General features: G+C 43.5%; 1 protein-coding gene across 5 annotated transcripts in view; it reads left to right on the top strand.

Annotated features, from left to right (window-relative positions):
- Positions 1 to 4,561: 4,561 nt before the first annotated feature.
- Positions 4,562 to 17,593, top strand: part of LOC106584595 (receptor-type tyrosine-protein phosphatase eta) — a 98,710-nt gene continuing 85,678 nt past the window's right edge. Inside the window, exon 1 of one of the 5 annotated variants that reach the window (XM_045706244.1) lies at positions 4,562 to 4,980. In XM_045706244.1, coding sequence (XP_045562200.1) covers positions 4,915 to 4,980 — 66 coding nt within the window. In that variant the 5' untranslated portion in view covers positions 4,562 to 4,914. The remainder of the gene's footprint in view (positions 4,981 to 17,593) is intronic. The other 4 variants (XM_045706246.1, XM_045706245.1, XM_045706247.1 and 1 more) reach the window with 4 other exon arrangements.

The following is a 17,593-nucleotide window of genomic DNA, read 5'->3' as shown; positions in this document are numbered from 1 at the left end:
GGAGGAAAGCGCATAGATGCGAGAAGGAATACAACGTGGCTTCCTAGAAAGTAAACGTGTGATCAGAGGTGAATTCACTCCGCCGATCTTGTTGAAAAGCGTTTCTTAACGGAAGCAAACGATACAAAACGGGGATAAATATACCTGAATTTGTCCAATAGCAACTCTTGTTTGCAACTGTTGGACTGATGATTACACCCTTGATCAGCTAGATGCAGGCAAGAGTGTGCAAGGTGGTATTGAATGTGTCACTGTCTGTGTGTGCACCTATGTTTAAACTTTCATTCATAGGCTAGGATGTAGCAACCTCATGAGGGGTATAGGGACAATATGTGTATCATGTAGTAGCCTAAACCTATCGCTGTTACTTTGAACTGGGTAAATGGAATATGAATGACTGTCATCCAATATGCTGTAATAGAAATAAGGACATGCTAATGAAAAAAATGTAAATCGTCCTCCCTCATCTTAAAAGGCACCGTCCGCCACTGCTCTCAACTGTAGTCCAGAAAACACAGCTATGTAGGCTTATTAGACTGTTGACTTGGCTATCTGCACAACAGAAATAGAATGAATATGTATGCTTAGCCCATAAATTCACAACTGTCAAGCAATAATTTGACTGTCTGAAGCAACGACTGTATGTATTAATGGCCCAGGCATCAATCACATGACACCATTCCTTCCTGTGTGAAGACTCAATAGCGCATTGAAGTCAAATGAAGTCGGTTAAGATGGCATTTCATGGAGACATAACATGTGCAGTTTGAGCTACTCCAGGAAGTGATGTTGCAGACTAGTTCAGTGCTGCCCCCTCTGAAGTTACAACTCAAGTTGAAGACCGACCAGGATACTGCACATACTGTGTGCGATTTTAAAATAATCGGTTCAAGGACATGCATCTGGTGTATTAGAAGCAATTATTGGTATCATGATTGTCTTCTAAAACTGTCACGTCCTGACCAGTAAAAGGGATTATTTGTCATTGTAGTTTGGTCAGGGCGTGGCAGGGGGTGTTTGTTTTGGTGTTTTTGGTTTAGGTTCTATGTTTTCTATTTCTATGTTTAAATCTAGTTTTCTATTTCTATGTTGGGTTTTTGGTAGGACCTCCAATTAGAGGCAGCTGGTTGTCATTGTCTCTAATTGGAGGCCATATTTAGTTGAGGTTTGTTTCAATTGTATTTTGTGGATGGTTATTTCCTGTATAGTCTGTTATGGGACTGTTTCGTCGTTTGTTTCTTTTGTTTAAGTGTTATTTCTAATAAATTAAGAAGATGAGCACTTTACCCGCTGCGCCTTGGTCCAATCCTTACGACGCTTGTGACAGAACCACCCACCAGAAAAAGACCAAGCAGCGGAAGAAGGAGCAGCAGGAGAAATATTTGGAGTCGTGGACATGGGAGGAGAACTTAGACGGAAAGGGACCCTGGAGGCAGGCTGGGGTGTACCGGCGACCGAGGGAGAAATTGGAGGCAGCAAAGGCAGAGCGGCGCTATTATGAGGCACTGTATAGGCCCAAAGGCAAGTGCGAGAGGCAGCCCCAAAAAAATGTTTTTGGGGGGGCACACGGCGAGTTGGGCAGAGTCAGGGTGGAGTCCTGAGCCAACTCCCCGTGCTTACCGTGGGGAGCGGGTGACGAGGAGAGCACCGAGCTACGCAGAAATGCGCACGGTGTCGCCCATACGCACGCACAGTCCAGTGCGGCCAGTAAGGGCTCAGCAGCGTTGCCGGGCGAGAGTTGGCCGGCAGCCAGGGAGAAGTGTGCCGGCCCAGCACATCTGGCCACCAGTGCGTCTCCTCGGTCCAGCTTACCCTGCGCCTGCTCTACGCACGGCAGCCCTCACTCTCCAGCACAGCCCAGTTCACCCTGTGCCAGCGCTCCGCCCGTGCCGGGCTACAGTGACCACTCAGCCAGGACGGAGTGTGCCAGCTCTGAGTTCCAGACCGCCGGTGCGCCTCCACGGCCCAGTGTGCCCCGTGCCCGCTCTGCGCACCCAATCTCCTGTAAGTCTCCCCAATCCGGGGAGACCGGTCCCAGCTCCACGCAGGAGGCCTCTAGCAACGCTCCTCAGCCCGGAGCTTCCAGCGACGCTTCTCAGCCCTGAGCTTCCAGCGACGCTCCTCAGCCCTGAGCCTCCAGCGACGCTCCTGAGCCTCCAGCGACGCTCCTCAGCCTAGAGTCTTCTGAACGGGAGCTACGCCCAGAGCCAGAGCCAGAGCCATCTCCGTAGTGGGAGGATTGGGAAGGGGGGGTGTAGCACAGGGACCGTCGTTGACGGTGGCCACCCTCCCTTCCCTCCCTTTAAGTTTGGGGTTGTTTTTGTGGGGTTTTTGTTTTTGAGGTGCATTCGGGGTCTGCACCTTTAGGGGGGGGTACTGTCACGTCCTGACCAGTAAAAGGGGTTATTTGTCATTGTAGTTTGGTCAGGGCGTGGCAGGGGGTGTTTGTTTTGGTTTAGGTTCTATGTTTTCTATTTCTATGTTTAAATCTAGTTTTCTATTTCTATGTTGGGTTTTTGGTAGGACCTCCAATTAGAGGCAGCTGGTTGTTGTTGTCTCTAATTGGAGGCCATATTTAGTTGAGGTTTGTTTCAATTGTATTTTGTGGGTGGTTATTTCCTGTATAGTCTGTTATGGGACTGTTTCGTCGTTTGTTTCTTTTGTTTAAGTGTTATTTCTAATAAATTAAGAAGATGAGCACTTTACCCGCTGCGCCTTGGTCCAATCCTTACGACGCTTATGACAAAAACATTTTTATTTACACAAAGATTGACCATGAAGATTAACATTTTTCCATTTACTATAATGGGGAACCTGTTTTCTGCAAACAATGTGCCTGCAGTACGGCCTTGAACTTCCGTGGCTTCAATGACAAGGGGAAGTCATTCTGCCCTGGTGTGAAGGAAGGGAGGGAGGGAGCGAGCGAGCGAGAGGGAAACATGTGAAAAGGGAAAAAGAGCGACACAGAGAGAGAGAGAGAGACGCAAAGATTCAGAAAGAGAACGAGAGAGAGAGAGAGAGCGAGACAGAGAAAGACGCAGAGGCAGACAGAGACAGAGACAGAGGGCAGTACTGATCTGGGGGGAATGATGGAACTTACCCAGACGTCCTGGTGGACAGCGGTCACTGTGATGCATCCATCCATTCAGTCAGGAAGAAGATGAGCTCATCATGAGGAGATGAGGAGCCTTGGTCCTGCAAACAGACACACAAACGCACTCACACACAAATTCCAAATAGCATGGCAAAATCAACTCAATGTCACTTCAAACTGAGTTTCTTTTAACCACGTTCAATCAAGCTGTTCTGAGATGCAGATGTCTGTCTGTCAGAGGATGACGGGGACCCAGAATGAGGGGAGACCAGTGACAGAGTTGGCAGTTCAGTTGTCAAACACAAGTGGTGCATAAAATAGTCCCTCAACATGTAATCATCAACGGAATTCAGATACATTAAGCAAGGGAGAATACTGAATACCTCCATGGACATAGATGAGGGTGTTAGGGATTTGTTGGTAGGGTGTCTAACGTAAGCATGACCGTTGTATGTTCTGGATAGGGTTTACACAATAGAAATCACATTGGTATTATTTATACTGAACAAAAATATGAATGCAACATGCAACAATTTCAAAGATTTTACTAAGTTACAGGTCATGTGAGGAGATCAGTCAATTGAAATAAATTCATCAGGCCATAATCTATGGATTTCACAAGACTGGGAATACATATATGCATCTGTTGGTCACTGATACCTTAAAAAAGATGGGCCTCACAGTGGGCCTCAGGATCTCGTCGCAGTATTTTTGTGCATTCAAATTGCTATCAGCAAACTGCTCACCCACAGGACGCCGTACACCTGGTCTAAGGTTGTGAGGCCGGTTGGATGTACTGCCAAATTCTCTAAAACGACGTTGGAGGCGGCTTATAGTAGAAAAATGAACATTCCATTCTCTGGCAACAGCTCTGGTAGACATTCCTGCAGTCAGCATGCCAATTGCCCGCTCTCGCAAAACTTGGGACATCTGTGGCATAGTGTTGTGTGACAAAACTGTACATTTTAAAATGTGGCCTTTTATTGTCCCCAGCACAAGGTGCACCTGTGTAATGATCATGCTGTTTAATCAGCTTCTTGACATTCCACACCTCTCAGATGGGTGGAATATCTGGGCAAAGGAGAAATGCTCACTAACAGGGTTGTAAACAAAATTGTGCACAACATTTTAGAGAAATAAGCTTTTTGTGCATATTGAAAATGTGTGGGATATTTTATTTCAGCTCATGAAACATTGAACCAACACTTTAAATGTTGCGTTTATATGTTTGTTCAGTGTATGTGGACATAGGACTTTTTATGTCCACTCAGATTGTTTTTTACAGAAGGTATTGATTTTTGTTTCGATAAACATTTGCCTTAGCTGTGCTTGGTATTGTTGCGTGACCCTATGGATGCATTCATTAACCCTCTCTCATGGAGTTATGGTAAGAATGTGGGATGGCTACATTTCTGATGACAGACTCCCACCCCAAAGTCCTCGCAGAGGAAAAGGATGCGGTAACTTTAGCAACAGCATCGATGAAATGACGGCAGAGAACATTGACAGAGACCGAAAGAGAGGGAGGCGCGTAGCCAAGCTGTCTGGAAGCTACAGGCATGCACAGAACTTTAACTTCTGAAAGTGACGCCACTGGCTACCGCTCCACACCGTTACTTGCGACACAGAAAAGTGACTTCTTCCTGTACACCACTGCTCCTTTGGCGATCGGAACGGTTAACAGGACCACACCAGCGACAAGGCTCAGCACATAGAATCAAAAGTAAAGGTGATTTTTTTTCAAGAAAAGGAAAGTTTAGAAAATGCAAGTGAGCAACGGCAAGAAACGCGTGTGAAGTTTTTCATAACTGTCCGGCATCATGAGCAGACTATCGTGCTTCGGTGTTCTTCTCAGGACGTCTATTGTCCTATATCTGTTTCTCAAAGTAAGTGATTGATTTATATTTGACCAAAGAACATCTTGAAAATGTGTGTTTAGGTCTTTCTAAAAGCCACAATACTGTGTCATATATGAAGATGCCGAACACTGCACCTGTCGCGCCAGGTAGGCTAACTGTTATTTTGTCGGCTCTATGTTAGCAGGTGGATGCACAATTTCACGGACGTAGGCTATTTACTAGTCTGTATAGAAAGTATGTAGCCATGAATTTATAAACTAATTGAATAGTAATAATAATGGATTTATTTCCGATTTTCTGTCAAATCCATTGTTGGTCGTTCAATTTGAACGGTTGGATAATTAATTCCGTTTATGGCAGTGTTTCTATTGTGCGATGAATAAGGTCTTGTTAGTATTGGAGGCAATTCATGTCACTAAGTAGTTATTACACGGACCTTTAGTTTAAACAATATCAAGCTATTTATTGGCATGCAGTACCAGGATTTTCTGCATTTAGTTTTCTAATGTGACAGATTGTCATTGTTCATGTTTCTTTTTAAAAAAAATGTTTTTACACATTATTTCATACAGGAAATGGTTCAGGGTTCAGGAATGGAATGAGGACTGTGGATGTGTGTTAGTGAATGTGTTAGTGTTGTGTGTGTGTGTGTGTGTGTGTGTGTGTGTGTGTGTGTGTGTGTGTGTGTGTGTGTGTGTGTGTGTGTGTGTGTGTGTTGTGTGTCAGTAGAGGCTCTTCAGAGGAGGAAGAGGAGGACCTTCCTACTCAGTGAATTTCCTTTAAAAAAAATTGTGAAACATTAAAGTGATCCTTTTTAGATAAAACTATACTAAATATATTCATGCCAACATATATATGATTAAAACACACTGTTTTGCAATGAAGGTCTACAGTAGCCTCAACAGCACCCTCTAGGGTAGTACCAAGGTATAGCCGGAGGACGGCTATTTTCCGTACTCCTCTGGGTACATTGACATCAATACAAAACCTAGGAGGATCATGGTTCTCACTCCCTTCCCTAGACTTACACAGTAATTCTAACAACTACCGGAGTCTGTCCTCCAACCTATCAGAGCGCTTGCAGTAGGCTTGGTATACTGGCGAATTTGGAAAAAGCCACAGGATGGTTTTTCAATACCGTCAATACTGCTGAAACTATTTATTTAACGTTTTGTTTTCTACATTTGAATATTTGTAGATACTTTTTAAGTAAATACCTGCAGTCAACTTGTGCAATACGTTAGGGGATAAAGACCATTGCATTCTTCATTTTCAGCTGTCACATTACCATATAGCCTATGGTAGTCCCCAGTCATGTGTCACATGGTGTTTGTTTGCAAGCACACAACCATGAGAGACCAGAGCCTTGTGAGTCACTCACTGCCACGCGCGAGGTGATCTAAGTATAGTTTGGAATTCACAGCTAAATGTTTGCCAGCTAGGTATCTTATAACTATTACGTTAACTGTCTAAAATCTACTAAATGCCCTGCAGTTGTGCATTTGGTTTGCTAATTTAGTTGCTAGTTCGCTATCTAGCTAAGTGGTTAGTGACTTCCAAAATCAAGCATGAGCTTTGTAATAGCAGAGAATCCCCTCCTGGTTAAATTTCATTTTGTGCATGCAGCAAACTGTGAGTTGCATTTTTCAGTTACTTTTATACTTTTATAGTTTAGGTCAGAAACTGTACAAAATGTGCTCGTTAGCATTTAGTTAGCATTCTCTATGAGAATTCCTTAATACTTGTTAGCATTTTGTTATCATTCTGTTAAGTGATGTTTTTTGGGCTTTAACTCTTACATCTAGACGTTCCGCTAGTGGAACACCACTCCAATATCCAATGATAAGGCGTGGCGCGAAATACAAACTCCTCGAAAATCCGAAAACTTCAATTTTTCAAACATAGACTATTTTACACAATTTTAAAGACAAGACTCTCCTTTATCTAACCACACTGTCCGATTTCAAAAAGGCTTTACAATGAAAGCAAAACATTAGATTATGTCAGCAGAGTACCCAGCCAGAAATAATCAGACATCCATTTTTCAAGCTAGCATATAATGTCACAAAAACCAAAACCACAGCTAAATGCAGCACTAACCTTTGATGATCTTCATCAGATAACACTCCTAGGACATTATGTTATACAATACATGCATGTTTTGTTCAATCAAGTACATATTTATATCAAAAACCAGCTTTTTACATTAGCATGTGACGTTCAGAACTAGCATTCCCACCGAACACTTCCGGGGAATTTACTAAATTACTCACGATAAACGTTCACAAAAAACACAACAATTATTTTAAGAATTATAGATACAGAACTCCTTTATGCAATCGCTATGTCCGATTTTAAAATAGCTTTTCGTAAAGCACATTTTGCAATATTCTGAGTAGATAGCTCCCTCACGGCTAGCTAATTTGACACCCACCAAGTTTGGTCCTCACCAAACTCCGATTTACTATAAGAAAAATTGGATTACCTTCGCTGTTCTTCGTCAGAATGCACTCCCAGGACTTCTACTTCAACAACAAATGTTGGTTTGGTTCCAAATAATCCATAGTTATATCCAAATAGCGGCGTTTTGTTCGTGCGTTCAAGACTATCCGAAAGGTGACGCGCAGATGCGTATCGTGACAAAAAAATTCAAAATATTCCATTACCGTACTTCGAAGCCGCCTTCTGAGAGCCTATGGGAGCCGTAGGAAGTGTCACGTTACAGCAGAGATCCTCAGTTTTCAATAAAGAGAGTGTAGAAGCCCAAGAAATGGTCAGACAGGCCACTTCCTGTAAGGAATCTTCTCAGGTTTTTGCCTGCCATATGAGTTCTGTTATACTCACAGACACCATTCAAACAGTTTTAGAAACGTTAGGATGTTTTCTATCCAAAGCCAATAATTATATGCATATTCTAGTTTCTGGGCAGTAGTAATAACCAGATTAAATCGGGTACGTTTTTTATCCGGCCGTGCAAATACTGCCCCCTACCCTAGAGAGGATAACTATTCACCCCCCCAAAGTCAAAACTTTGTAGAGTCACCTTTTGCAGCATTTACAACTGCAAGTCTCTTGGGATATGTCTCTATAAGCTTGGCACAGCTAGCCACTGGGATTTTTACCCATTCTTCAAGGCAAAACTGCTCCAGCTCCTTCAAGTTGGATGGGTTCCTACTGGTGTACAGAAATCTTTAAGTCATACCACAGATTCTCAATTGGATTGAGGTCTGGGCATTTAAATGTTTTCCCTTAAACCACTCGAGTGTTGCTTTAGCAGTATGCTTAGGGTCATTGTCCTGCTGGAAGGTGAACCTCCATCCCAGTCTCAAATCTCTGGAAGACTGAAACAGTTTTCCCTCAAGAATTTCCCTGTATTTAGCACCCTCCATCATTCCTTCAATTCTGACCAGTTTCCCAGTCCCTGCCGATGAAAAACATCCCCACAGCATGATGCTGCCACCACCATGCTTCACTGTGGGGAAGTTGTTCCCGGGGTGAGGAGAAGTGTTGGGTTTGTGCCAGACATAGCATTTTCCTTGATGGCCAAATAGCTCAGTGTTAGTCTCATCTGACCAGAATACCTTCTTCCATATGTTTGGGGAGTCTCCCACATGCCTTTTGGCGAACACTGAACGTGTTTGCTTGTTTTTTTCTTTAAGCAATGGCTTTTTTTCTGGCCACTCTTCTGTAAAGCCCAGCTCTGTGGAATGTACGGCTTAAAGTGGTCCTATGGACAGATACTCCAATCTCTGCTGTGGTACTTTGCAGCTCCTTCAGGGTTATCTTTGGTCTCTTTGTTGCCTCTGATTAATGCCTTCCTTGCCTGGTCTGTGAGTTTTGGTGGGCGGCCCTCTCTTGGCAGGATTGTTGATGTGCCGTATTCTTTCAATTTTTTAATAATGGATTTAATGGTGCTCCGTGGGATGTCAACGTTTCAAATTTTTTTTTATAACCCAACCCTGATCTTTACTTCTCCACAACTTTGTCCCTGACCTGTTTGGAGAGCTCCTTGGTCTCCATGGCATCGCTTGCTTGGTGGTGCCCCTTGCTTAGTGGTGTTGCAGACTCTGGGGCCTTTCAGAATAGGTGTATATATACTTAGATCATGTGACAGATCATGTGACACCTGGAGTGCACACAGGTGGACTTTATTTAATTAATTATGTGACTTCTGAAGGTAATTGGTTGCACCAGATCTTATTTAGGGCTTCATAGCAAATGGGGTGAAGACATTTGCACGCACCCCTGACGTTTTACATTTTTTTTAATTGTTTGAAACAGGTTATTGTTTTCATTTCACTTCACTAATTTGGACTATTTTGTATAAATCCATTACATGAAATCCAAATAAAAATCTATTTATATTACAGATTGCAATGCAACAAAATAAGAAAAAGTAAGGGGGTGAATACTTTTGCAAGGCACTGTATGGACATCTGGATACCACCCAACCCTATCTTGCAGTATGAACTAAAATCTTGTCCAATCAAAGGATCAGAGAATGGATCTATTATGGAAAGAATAAGCAACAACTAGATAGCATTGTCGTTCATAAAGTGTGCTTGGTAGTTGACTCAAAGAGAGAGAAAGACAATAGTTGAACAGTTTTGAACAAATACATTTCTTCAAAAATTAAGGAGAAGTAGCAAAGAAAAGAGAGAGATAAAGACAGCTATATTTCATTGCATATCATTTTCTTCTTGGTTTCCCTTTCACTTACTTATTTAACGCAGCTAATTTAGCCTATTCAGCAACCTGACTCAAACAGAGAGTAATGCATTTATGTTAGCTGGTTAAGGCACCCAACACTGCAACTCTTCCAAGTCAAGGTAAGCTTTCGGAATTATTCATTCATTTCCACCGGGGCCCGCCGGTGTAACCGCTAAGCCTCCAATGAACCATCAAACAGGAAAAGCGTCAACACGGGACTAAGATCGAATCATACTACACTGGCTCTGACGCTCGTCGGATGTGGCAGGGCTTGCAAACCATTACAGACTACAAAGGGAAGCACAGACAAGATCTGCCCAGTGACATGAGCCTACCGGATGAGCAAAATTACTTCTATGCTCGCTTTGAGGCAAATAACACTGAAACATGCATGAGAGCACCAGCTGTTCCGGAACACTGTGTGATCACGCTCTCCGCAGCCGATGTGAGTAAGACCTTTAAAACAGGTCAACATTCTCAAGGCCGCAGGGCCAGACGGATAAGCAGGATGTGTACTGCGAGCATATACCGACCAAATGGCAAGTGTCTTCACTGACATTTTCAACCTCTCCCTGTCCAAGTCTGTAATACCAACATGTTTTAAGCAGACCACCATAGTACTTGTACCCAAGAACACTAAGGTAACCTGCCTAAATGACTACCGACCCGTAGCACTCACGTCTGTAGTCATGAAGTGCTTTGAAAGGCTGGTCATGGCTCACATCAACACCATCATCCCAGAAACCCTAGACCCACTGCAATTTGCATACCGCCCCAACAGATCCACAGATGAAGCAATCTCTATTGCACTCCACACTGCCCTTTCCCACCTGGAAAAAAGGAACACCTATATGAGAATGCTATTCATTGACTACAGCTCAGCGTTCGACACCATAGTCCCCTCAAAGCTCATCAATAAGCTAAGGACCCTGGGACTAAATATCTCCCTCTGCAACTGGATGCTGGACTTACTGACGGGCCGCCCCCAGGTGGTGAGGGTAGGTAACAACACATCCGCCCCTCAGGGGTGCGTGCTCAGCCCCCTCGTGTACTCCCTGTTCACTCATGACTGCACGGCCTGGCACGACTCCAACACCATCATTTAATTTTCCGATGACACAGCAGTGGTAGGCCTGATCACAGACAACGACGAGACAGTCTATAGGGAGGAGGTCAGAGACCTGGCCGGGTGGTGCCAGAATAACAACCTCTCCCTCAACGTGATCAAGACAAAGGAGATGATTGTGGACTACAGGAAAAGGAGGACCGAGCACTCCCCCATTCTCATCAATGGGGCTGCAGTGGAGCAGGTTGAGAGCTTCAAGTTCCTTGGTGTCCACATTACCAACAAACTAACATGGTCCAAGCACACCAAGACAGTCGTGAAGAGGGCACGACAAAACTTATTCCCCCTCATGAGACTGAAAAAATTTGGCATGGGTCCTCAGATCCTCAAAAGGTTCTACAGCTGCACCATTGAGAGCATCCTGACTGGTTGCATCACCCGTGTGGCTCAGTTGGTAGAGCATGGTGTTTGCAACGCCAGAGTTGTGGGTTTGATTCCCACGGGGGACCAGTGTGGGGGAAAAAATGTATGAAATTAAATGTATGCATTCACTACTGTAAGTTGCTCTGGATAAGAGTGTCTGCTAAATGAGTAAAATGTACTGCCTAATATGGCAATTGCTCTGCCTCCGACCACAAGGCACTACAGAGGGTAGTGCGTATGGCCCAGTACATCACTGGGGCTAAGCTGCCTGTCATCCAGGACCTCTATACCAGGCTGTGTCAGAGGAAGGCCCTTTAAATTGTCAAAGACTCCAGCCACCCTAGTCATAGACTGTTCTCTCTGCTACCGCATGGGAAGCGGTACTGGAGTCTAGGCCCAAGAGGCTTCTAAACAGCTTACATGTACTTTAAAAAAAACAACATTTTAGTCATTTAGCAGACACTCTTATCCAGAGCAACTTACAGTAGTGAATGCATACATTTCATACATTTTTTTTTTCTTCCCCGTACTGGTCGCCCATGGGAATCGAACCCACAACCCTGGCGTTGCAAACACCATGCTCTACCAACTGAGCTACATGGGACCCTTCTACCTGTTCTCCATCTAATCAAATGGCTACCCAGACTATTTGCATTGCCCCCCCGTCTTTACACTGCTGCTACTCTCTGTTGTTGTCATCTATGCATAGTCACTTCAATAACTCTATCTACATGTACATACTACCTCAACTAACCGGTGCCCCCGCACATTGACTCTGCACCGGTACCCCCCTGTATATAGTCTCCACATTGACTCTGTACCGGTACCCCCCTGTATATAGTCTCCACATTGACTCTGTACCGGTACCCCCCTGTATATAGTCTCCACATTGACTCTGTACCGGTACCCCCCTGTATATAGTCTCCACATTGACTCTGTACCGGTACCCCCCTGTATATAGTCTCCACATTGACTCTGTACTGGTACCCCCCTGTATATAGTCTCCACATTGACTCTGTACCGGTACCCCCTGTATATAGTCTCCACATTGACTCTGTACCGGTACCCCCCTGTATATAGTCTTGCTATTGTTGTTTTACTGCTGCTCTTTAATTACTTGTTACTTTTATCTCTTATTCTTGTCCGTATTTTTTGAAACTGCGTTGTTGGTTGGGGGCTCGTCAGTAAGCATTTCACTGTAATGTCTACACCTGTTGTATTCGACGCATGTGACTAATAACATTTGATTTGATTTAAACTGCTTGCACTGTACTGCGTGATTGTACACATGGATTGGATTGTGGGTTTACTAACCCGTTAGATCTAGTTTGTTTACTATAACATTAATATGGTGACAATGATGTAGGCTGTGTAGCGGTTAGCAGTTATGGTGTGGAGGTTTGGCTTAATTGTAGAGGTTTTTGCTTCTGGTCACAGACAGCTCCTGCGCTCTAGCTAACAGCTTGCCTATACAGTGCAGATAGGCTGTGCTGGTAGGCTAGTCTACATGATGAGATTATTATGGTTAAGAGCGAAAATATTTATTGGAAAGGAGCATCAAGCTCATCACCTTGCACATTCACCACCCTGTGAAGTTCATCATAATTGATTTAATCTGTAGTCTAATAAACTACAAGTTTTCCCAAATCGTAGTGGTAGGACCACACAACATGTCATCGTGTGACTCCAAGTTTACTTTAATATGATGGTTATTATATTAATATTTGCACATAAAGGTGTTTCCACCTCCATTTCACGCATCATTTATTTTACAGACACAAAAAGTCCCCACCATGTCGAGCAAACAAATTATCTGTCTACATTTATAAAATTGTAACAAAACTTCCAGTTTCCATCACAGCTGTTGTGATGTTTTTTTATACTGTATAACCTTACTCGCATAAAAAGTGTGGATGGAAATGTGGTTACTGTCTGTAACTTTGATTACTTTCATTTGTCTCTCAACCTGTACACCTTCATTATAAAAGTATTTTTGTAGGCTAGGTTGTATCAACTGTTGGACTGATGATTACACCTTAGATCAGCTAGATGCAGGCAAGAGTGTGCAAGGTGGTATTGAATGTGTCACTGTCTGTGTGTGCACCTACGTTGTAAACTTTAATTCAGAGGCTAGGTTGTAGCAACCTCATGAGGGGTACAGGGCAAATTCCAGTATCATGTTGTAGCCTAAACCTATCATTGTTTTAGTGAGCTGGGTGAATGGAATACATTCAATGACAGTTATCCTATATGCTGTACTAGAAATAAGGCCATGCACATAAAATAAATGGTCCTCCCTAATCGTGAGTGGCACTGACTGCCACTGGTGTGTGTGTGTGTGTGTGTGTGTGTGTGTGTGTGTGTGTGTGTGTGTGTGTGTGTGTGTGTGTGTGTGTGTGTGTGTGTGTGTGACTGAGTCAGAGTGCTGTGCTGGTATCCCGACAAGTTCTCATTTATAATGTATAGACTACAGGAGTAACACTTCAGGTAGAGATGACAGAGAGTCATGGTTAACACTTTACATTGGCATATCATGTTAAACTATAGTACCTTTAGGATTCCATAAACTGCGTTTATCGACTATCTTATTACAGGATAATTACATAGGTTTTTTTACTGGTAGCTACTGTGGTATAACACGGAACCCAAACCGGCTGCGAGCGTGCGCCATCGTGCGCTATCGTGCATACATTCATTTTGTCCCCCTACACCAAACGCAATTACGACACGCAGGTTAAAATATCAAAACAAACTCTGAACCAATGACATTCATTTGGGGACAGGTTGAAAAGCATTAAACATGTATGGCAGTTAGCTTGCACTTGCTAGCTAATTTGTCCTATTTAGCTAGCTTGCTGTTGCTAGCTAATTTGTCCTGGGATATAAACATTGAGTTGTTATTTTACCTGAAATGCACAAGGTCCTCTACTCCGACAATTAATCCACACATAAAATGGTCAACCAAATCGTTTCTAGTCATCTCTCCTCCTTCCAGGCTTTTTCATCTTTGAACTTATTTGGTGATTGGCATCTAAACTTTCATAGTATTACCACGACAACCGGCAAAACAGTTCGTCTTTCAATCACCCACGTGGGTATAACCAATGAGGAGATGGCACGTGGGTACCTGCTTCTATAAACCAATGAGGAGATGGGAGAGGCAGGACTTGCAGCGCGATCTGCGTCAGAAATAGAAAGGAGTTCTATTTTAGCCCTTGGCATCGCAGACGCTCGTTGGCGCACGCGAGTAATGTGGGTGCAATAATTGAATAGATTTATTTAGCGACGCTCGTGCACGCGACATGTCCGGTCTGGTCAGCATGTAAGACTGATATCGCAGTGATTTGATGTTATACTTTGTAAGTGATAGTGCGGTAGTTAGGACACAGCATTTGAAAAGCTACATATAAAAAGTTGCTTGGGTGACAAACTGTGGTTTGGTGTTTCCTCCCAGCCTAACAGGTTAAAGGTGATGAGGAAGGGATGTGGTAAGGTGATGCCTTAATGATACCTTGCCAACTTCTGTGAAGAGTACACACAGTGGTCTGTAATGGGAACAGGCCATGGTACATTTGGGGTGGCAGTGGTTACAGCTTTGGTCTAGTAACTGAAAGGTTGCAAGTTCAAATCCCTGAGCTGACAAGGTACAAATCTGTCGTTCTGCCCCTGAACAGGCAGTTAACCCACTGTTCCTAGGTTGTCATTGAAAATAAGAATTTGTTCTTAACTGACTTGCCTAGTTAAATAAATAAAATTGCAAAACAGACTTTTAACCCTGCTACTGTAACACAGGAAGAGCAGGGGAACTGCAAAATATTTAACGGGTGGATATCACAAGGGAAGTTGACACAATCTGTCTGCCTTATGATAATTATTTGAAGGGGTAGAAGAAAAAGGAGAAATGGAAGTGCTGAGAGGAGTGAAAGAGCTCTGGGAGGAATGTACTGTTGGGCAACGGTTTCTTTCCAAGGTGGATCATGCGAATAGTGATTGGCCGTATGATAATGGGTTTATAGAGATTAAGGAAGCTTTATTTTAAACAACAACATTTTGGATATAGGGTTGTTTGTTGAACAGAATTCTTCACTGATATTGTCAGATACTACTGCACTGTTGGAGCTAGGAACACAAGCATTTAGTTAGATACTACTGCACTGTTGGAGCTAGGAACACAAGCATTTAGTTAGATACTACTGTACTGTTGGAGCTAGGAACACAAGCATTTAGTTAGATACTACTGCACTGTTGGAGCTAGGAACACAAGCATTTAGTTAGATACTACTGCACTGTTGGAGCTAGGAACACAAGCATTTAGTTAGATACTACTGCACTGTTGGAGCTAGGAACACAAGCATTTAGTTAGATACTACTGCACTGTTGGAGCTAGGAACACAAGCATTTAGTTAGATACTACTGCACTGTTGGAGCTAGGAACACAAGCATTTAGTTAGATACTACTACACTGTTGGAGCTAGGAACACAAGCATTTAGTTAGATACTACTACACTGTTGGAGCTAGGAACACAAGCATTTCGCTACACCTGCTGATAGCTCTCTGGTCCTGCTAACCATGGTTGTGTGTGTGTCTGTGGGAGTGTGTGTGTGTGTGTGTGTGTGTGTGTGTGTGTGTGTGTGTGTGTGTGTGTGTGTGTGTGTGTGTGTGTGTGTGTGTCTGTGTGTGTCTGTGTGTGTATGTGTGATAGAACAGCGTCTGACAGTGCCACCAAAGGGCTAAATTATCAAATCAAATCAAGTTTTATTAGTCACATGCGCCAAATACAACAGGTGTAGACCTTACAGTGAAATGCTTACTTACAAGCCCTTAACCAACAGTGCAGTTTCAAAAAATACGGATAAGAATAAGAGATAAAAGTTAAATATGGATAAGAATAAGAGATAAATGTTAAATATGGATAAGAATAAGAGGTAAAAGTTAAATATGGATAAGAATAAGAGATAAAAGTTAAATATGGATAAGAATAAGAGGTAAAAGTTAAATATGGATAAGAATAAGAGGTAAAAGTTAAATATGGATAAGAATAAGAGGTAAAAGTTAAATATGGATAAGAATAAGAGGTAAAAGTTAAATATGGATAAGAATAAGGGGTAAAAGTTAAATATGGATAAGAATAAGAGGTAAAAGTTAAATATGGATAAGAATAAGAGGTAAAAGTTAAATATGGATAAGAATAAGGGGTAAAAGTTAAATATGGATAAGAATAAGAGGTAAAAGTAACAAGTAATTAAAGAGCAGCAGTAAAAAATAACAATATATACAGGGGGGTGAGAGTCAATGTGCGGGGGCACCGTTTAGTTGAGGTAGTATGTACATGTAGGTAGAGTTAATTAGAGGCGAAAGAAACGCACACCTATTTAGACGAGGTGCTGGCTAGCGGAGTAGAACACTTAAAGGAGAGCCGCTTTAATTAAAGTGACTATGCATAGATGACAGCATAGCGTGGCAGTGGTGTGGAGAGGAGAGGGGGGAGGGAGGGGTTGGGCAATGCAAATTGTCTGGGTAGCCATTTGACTAGATGTTCAGGAGTCATTTTCCTTGGGGGTAGAAGCTGTTTGGACCTAGACTTGGCGCTCCGGTACTGCTTGCCGTGTGGTAGCAGAGAGAACAGTCTATGACTAGGGTGGCTGGAGTCTTTGACAATTTTTAGGGCCTTCCTCTGACATAAAGTATAGAGGTCCTGGATGGCAGGAAGCTTGGCCCCAGTGATGTACTGGGCCGTTCGCACTACCCTCTGCTGTGCCTTGCAGTCGGAGGCCGAGCAGTTGCCGTACCAGGCAGTGATGCAACCAGTCAGGATGCTCTCGATGGTGCAGCTGTAAAACCTTTTGAGGATCTGAGGACCCATGCCAAATCTTTTCAGTCTCCTGAGGGGGAATAGGTTTTGTCGTGCCCGCTTCACGACTGTCATGGTGTACTTGGACCATGATAGTTTGTTGGTAATGTGGACACCAAGGAACTTGAAGCTCTCAACCTGCTCCACTACAGCCCCTTTGATGAGAATGGGGGTGTGCTCGGTCCTCCTTTTCCTGTAGTCCTCAATCATCTACTTTGTCTTGATCACGTTGAGGGAGAGGTTGTTATTCTGGCACCACACGGCCAGGTCTCTGACCTCCTCCCTGTAAGCTGTCTCGTTGTTGTCGGTGATCAGGCCTACCACTGTTGTGTCATTGGCAAATTTTATGATGGTGGAGTCGTGCCTGGCCGTGCAGTCATGAGTGAACAGAGAGTACAGGAGGTGGTTGAGCACGCACCCCTGAAGGGCCCCTGTGTTGAGGATCAGCGTGGCGGATGTGTTGTTACCTACCCTCACCACCTGGGGGCGGCCCATCAGGAAGTCCAGGATCCAGTTGTAGAGGGAGGTATTTAGTCCCAGGGTCCTTAGCTTATTGATGGGCTTTGAGGGCACTATGGTGTCGAACGCT

Source organism: Salmo salar, chromosome ssa23, assembly GCF_905237065.1.
Source record: "Salmo salar chromosome ssa23, Ssal_v3.1, whole genome shotgun sequence".
NCBI classification, from domain to species: domain Eukaryota; kingdom Metazoa; phylum Chordata; class Actinopteri; order Salmoniformes; family Salmonidae; genus Salmo; species Salmo salar.
The sequence above is the reverse complement of the archived record's forward strand: the minus strand, read 5'-3'. Positions and strand labels throughout refer to the sequence as shown.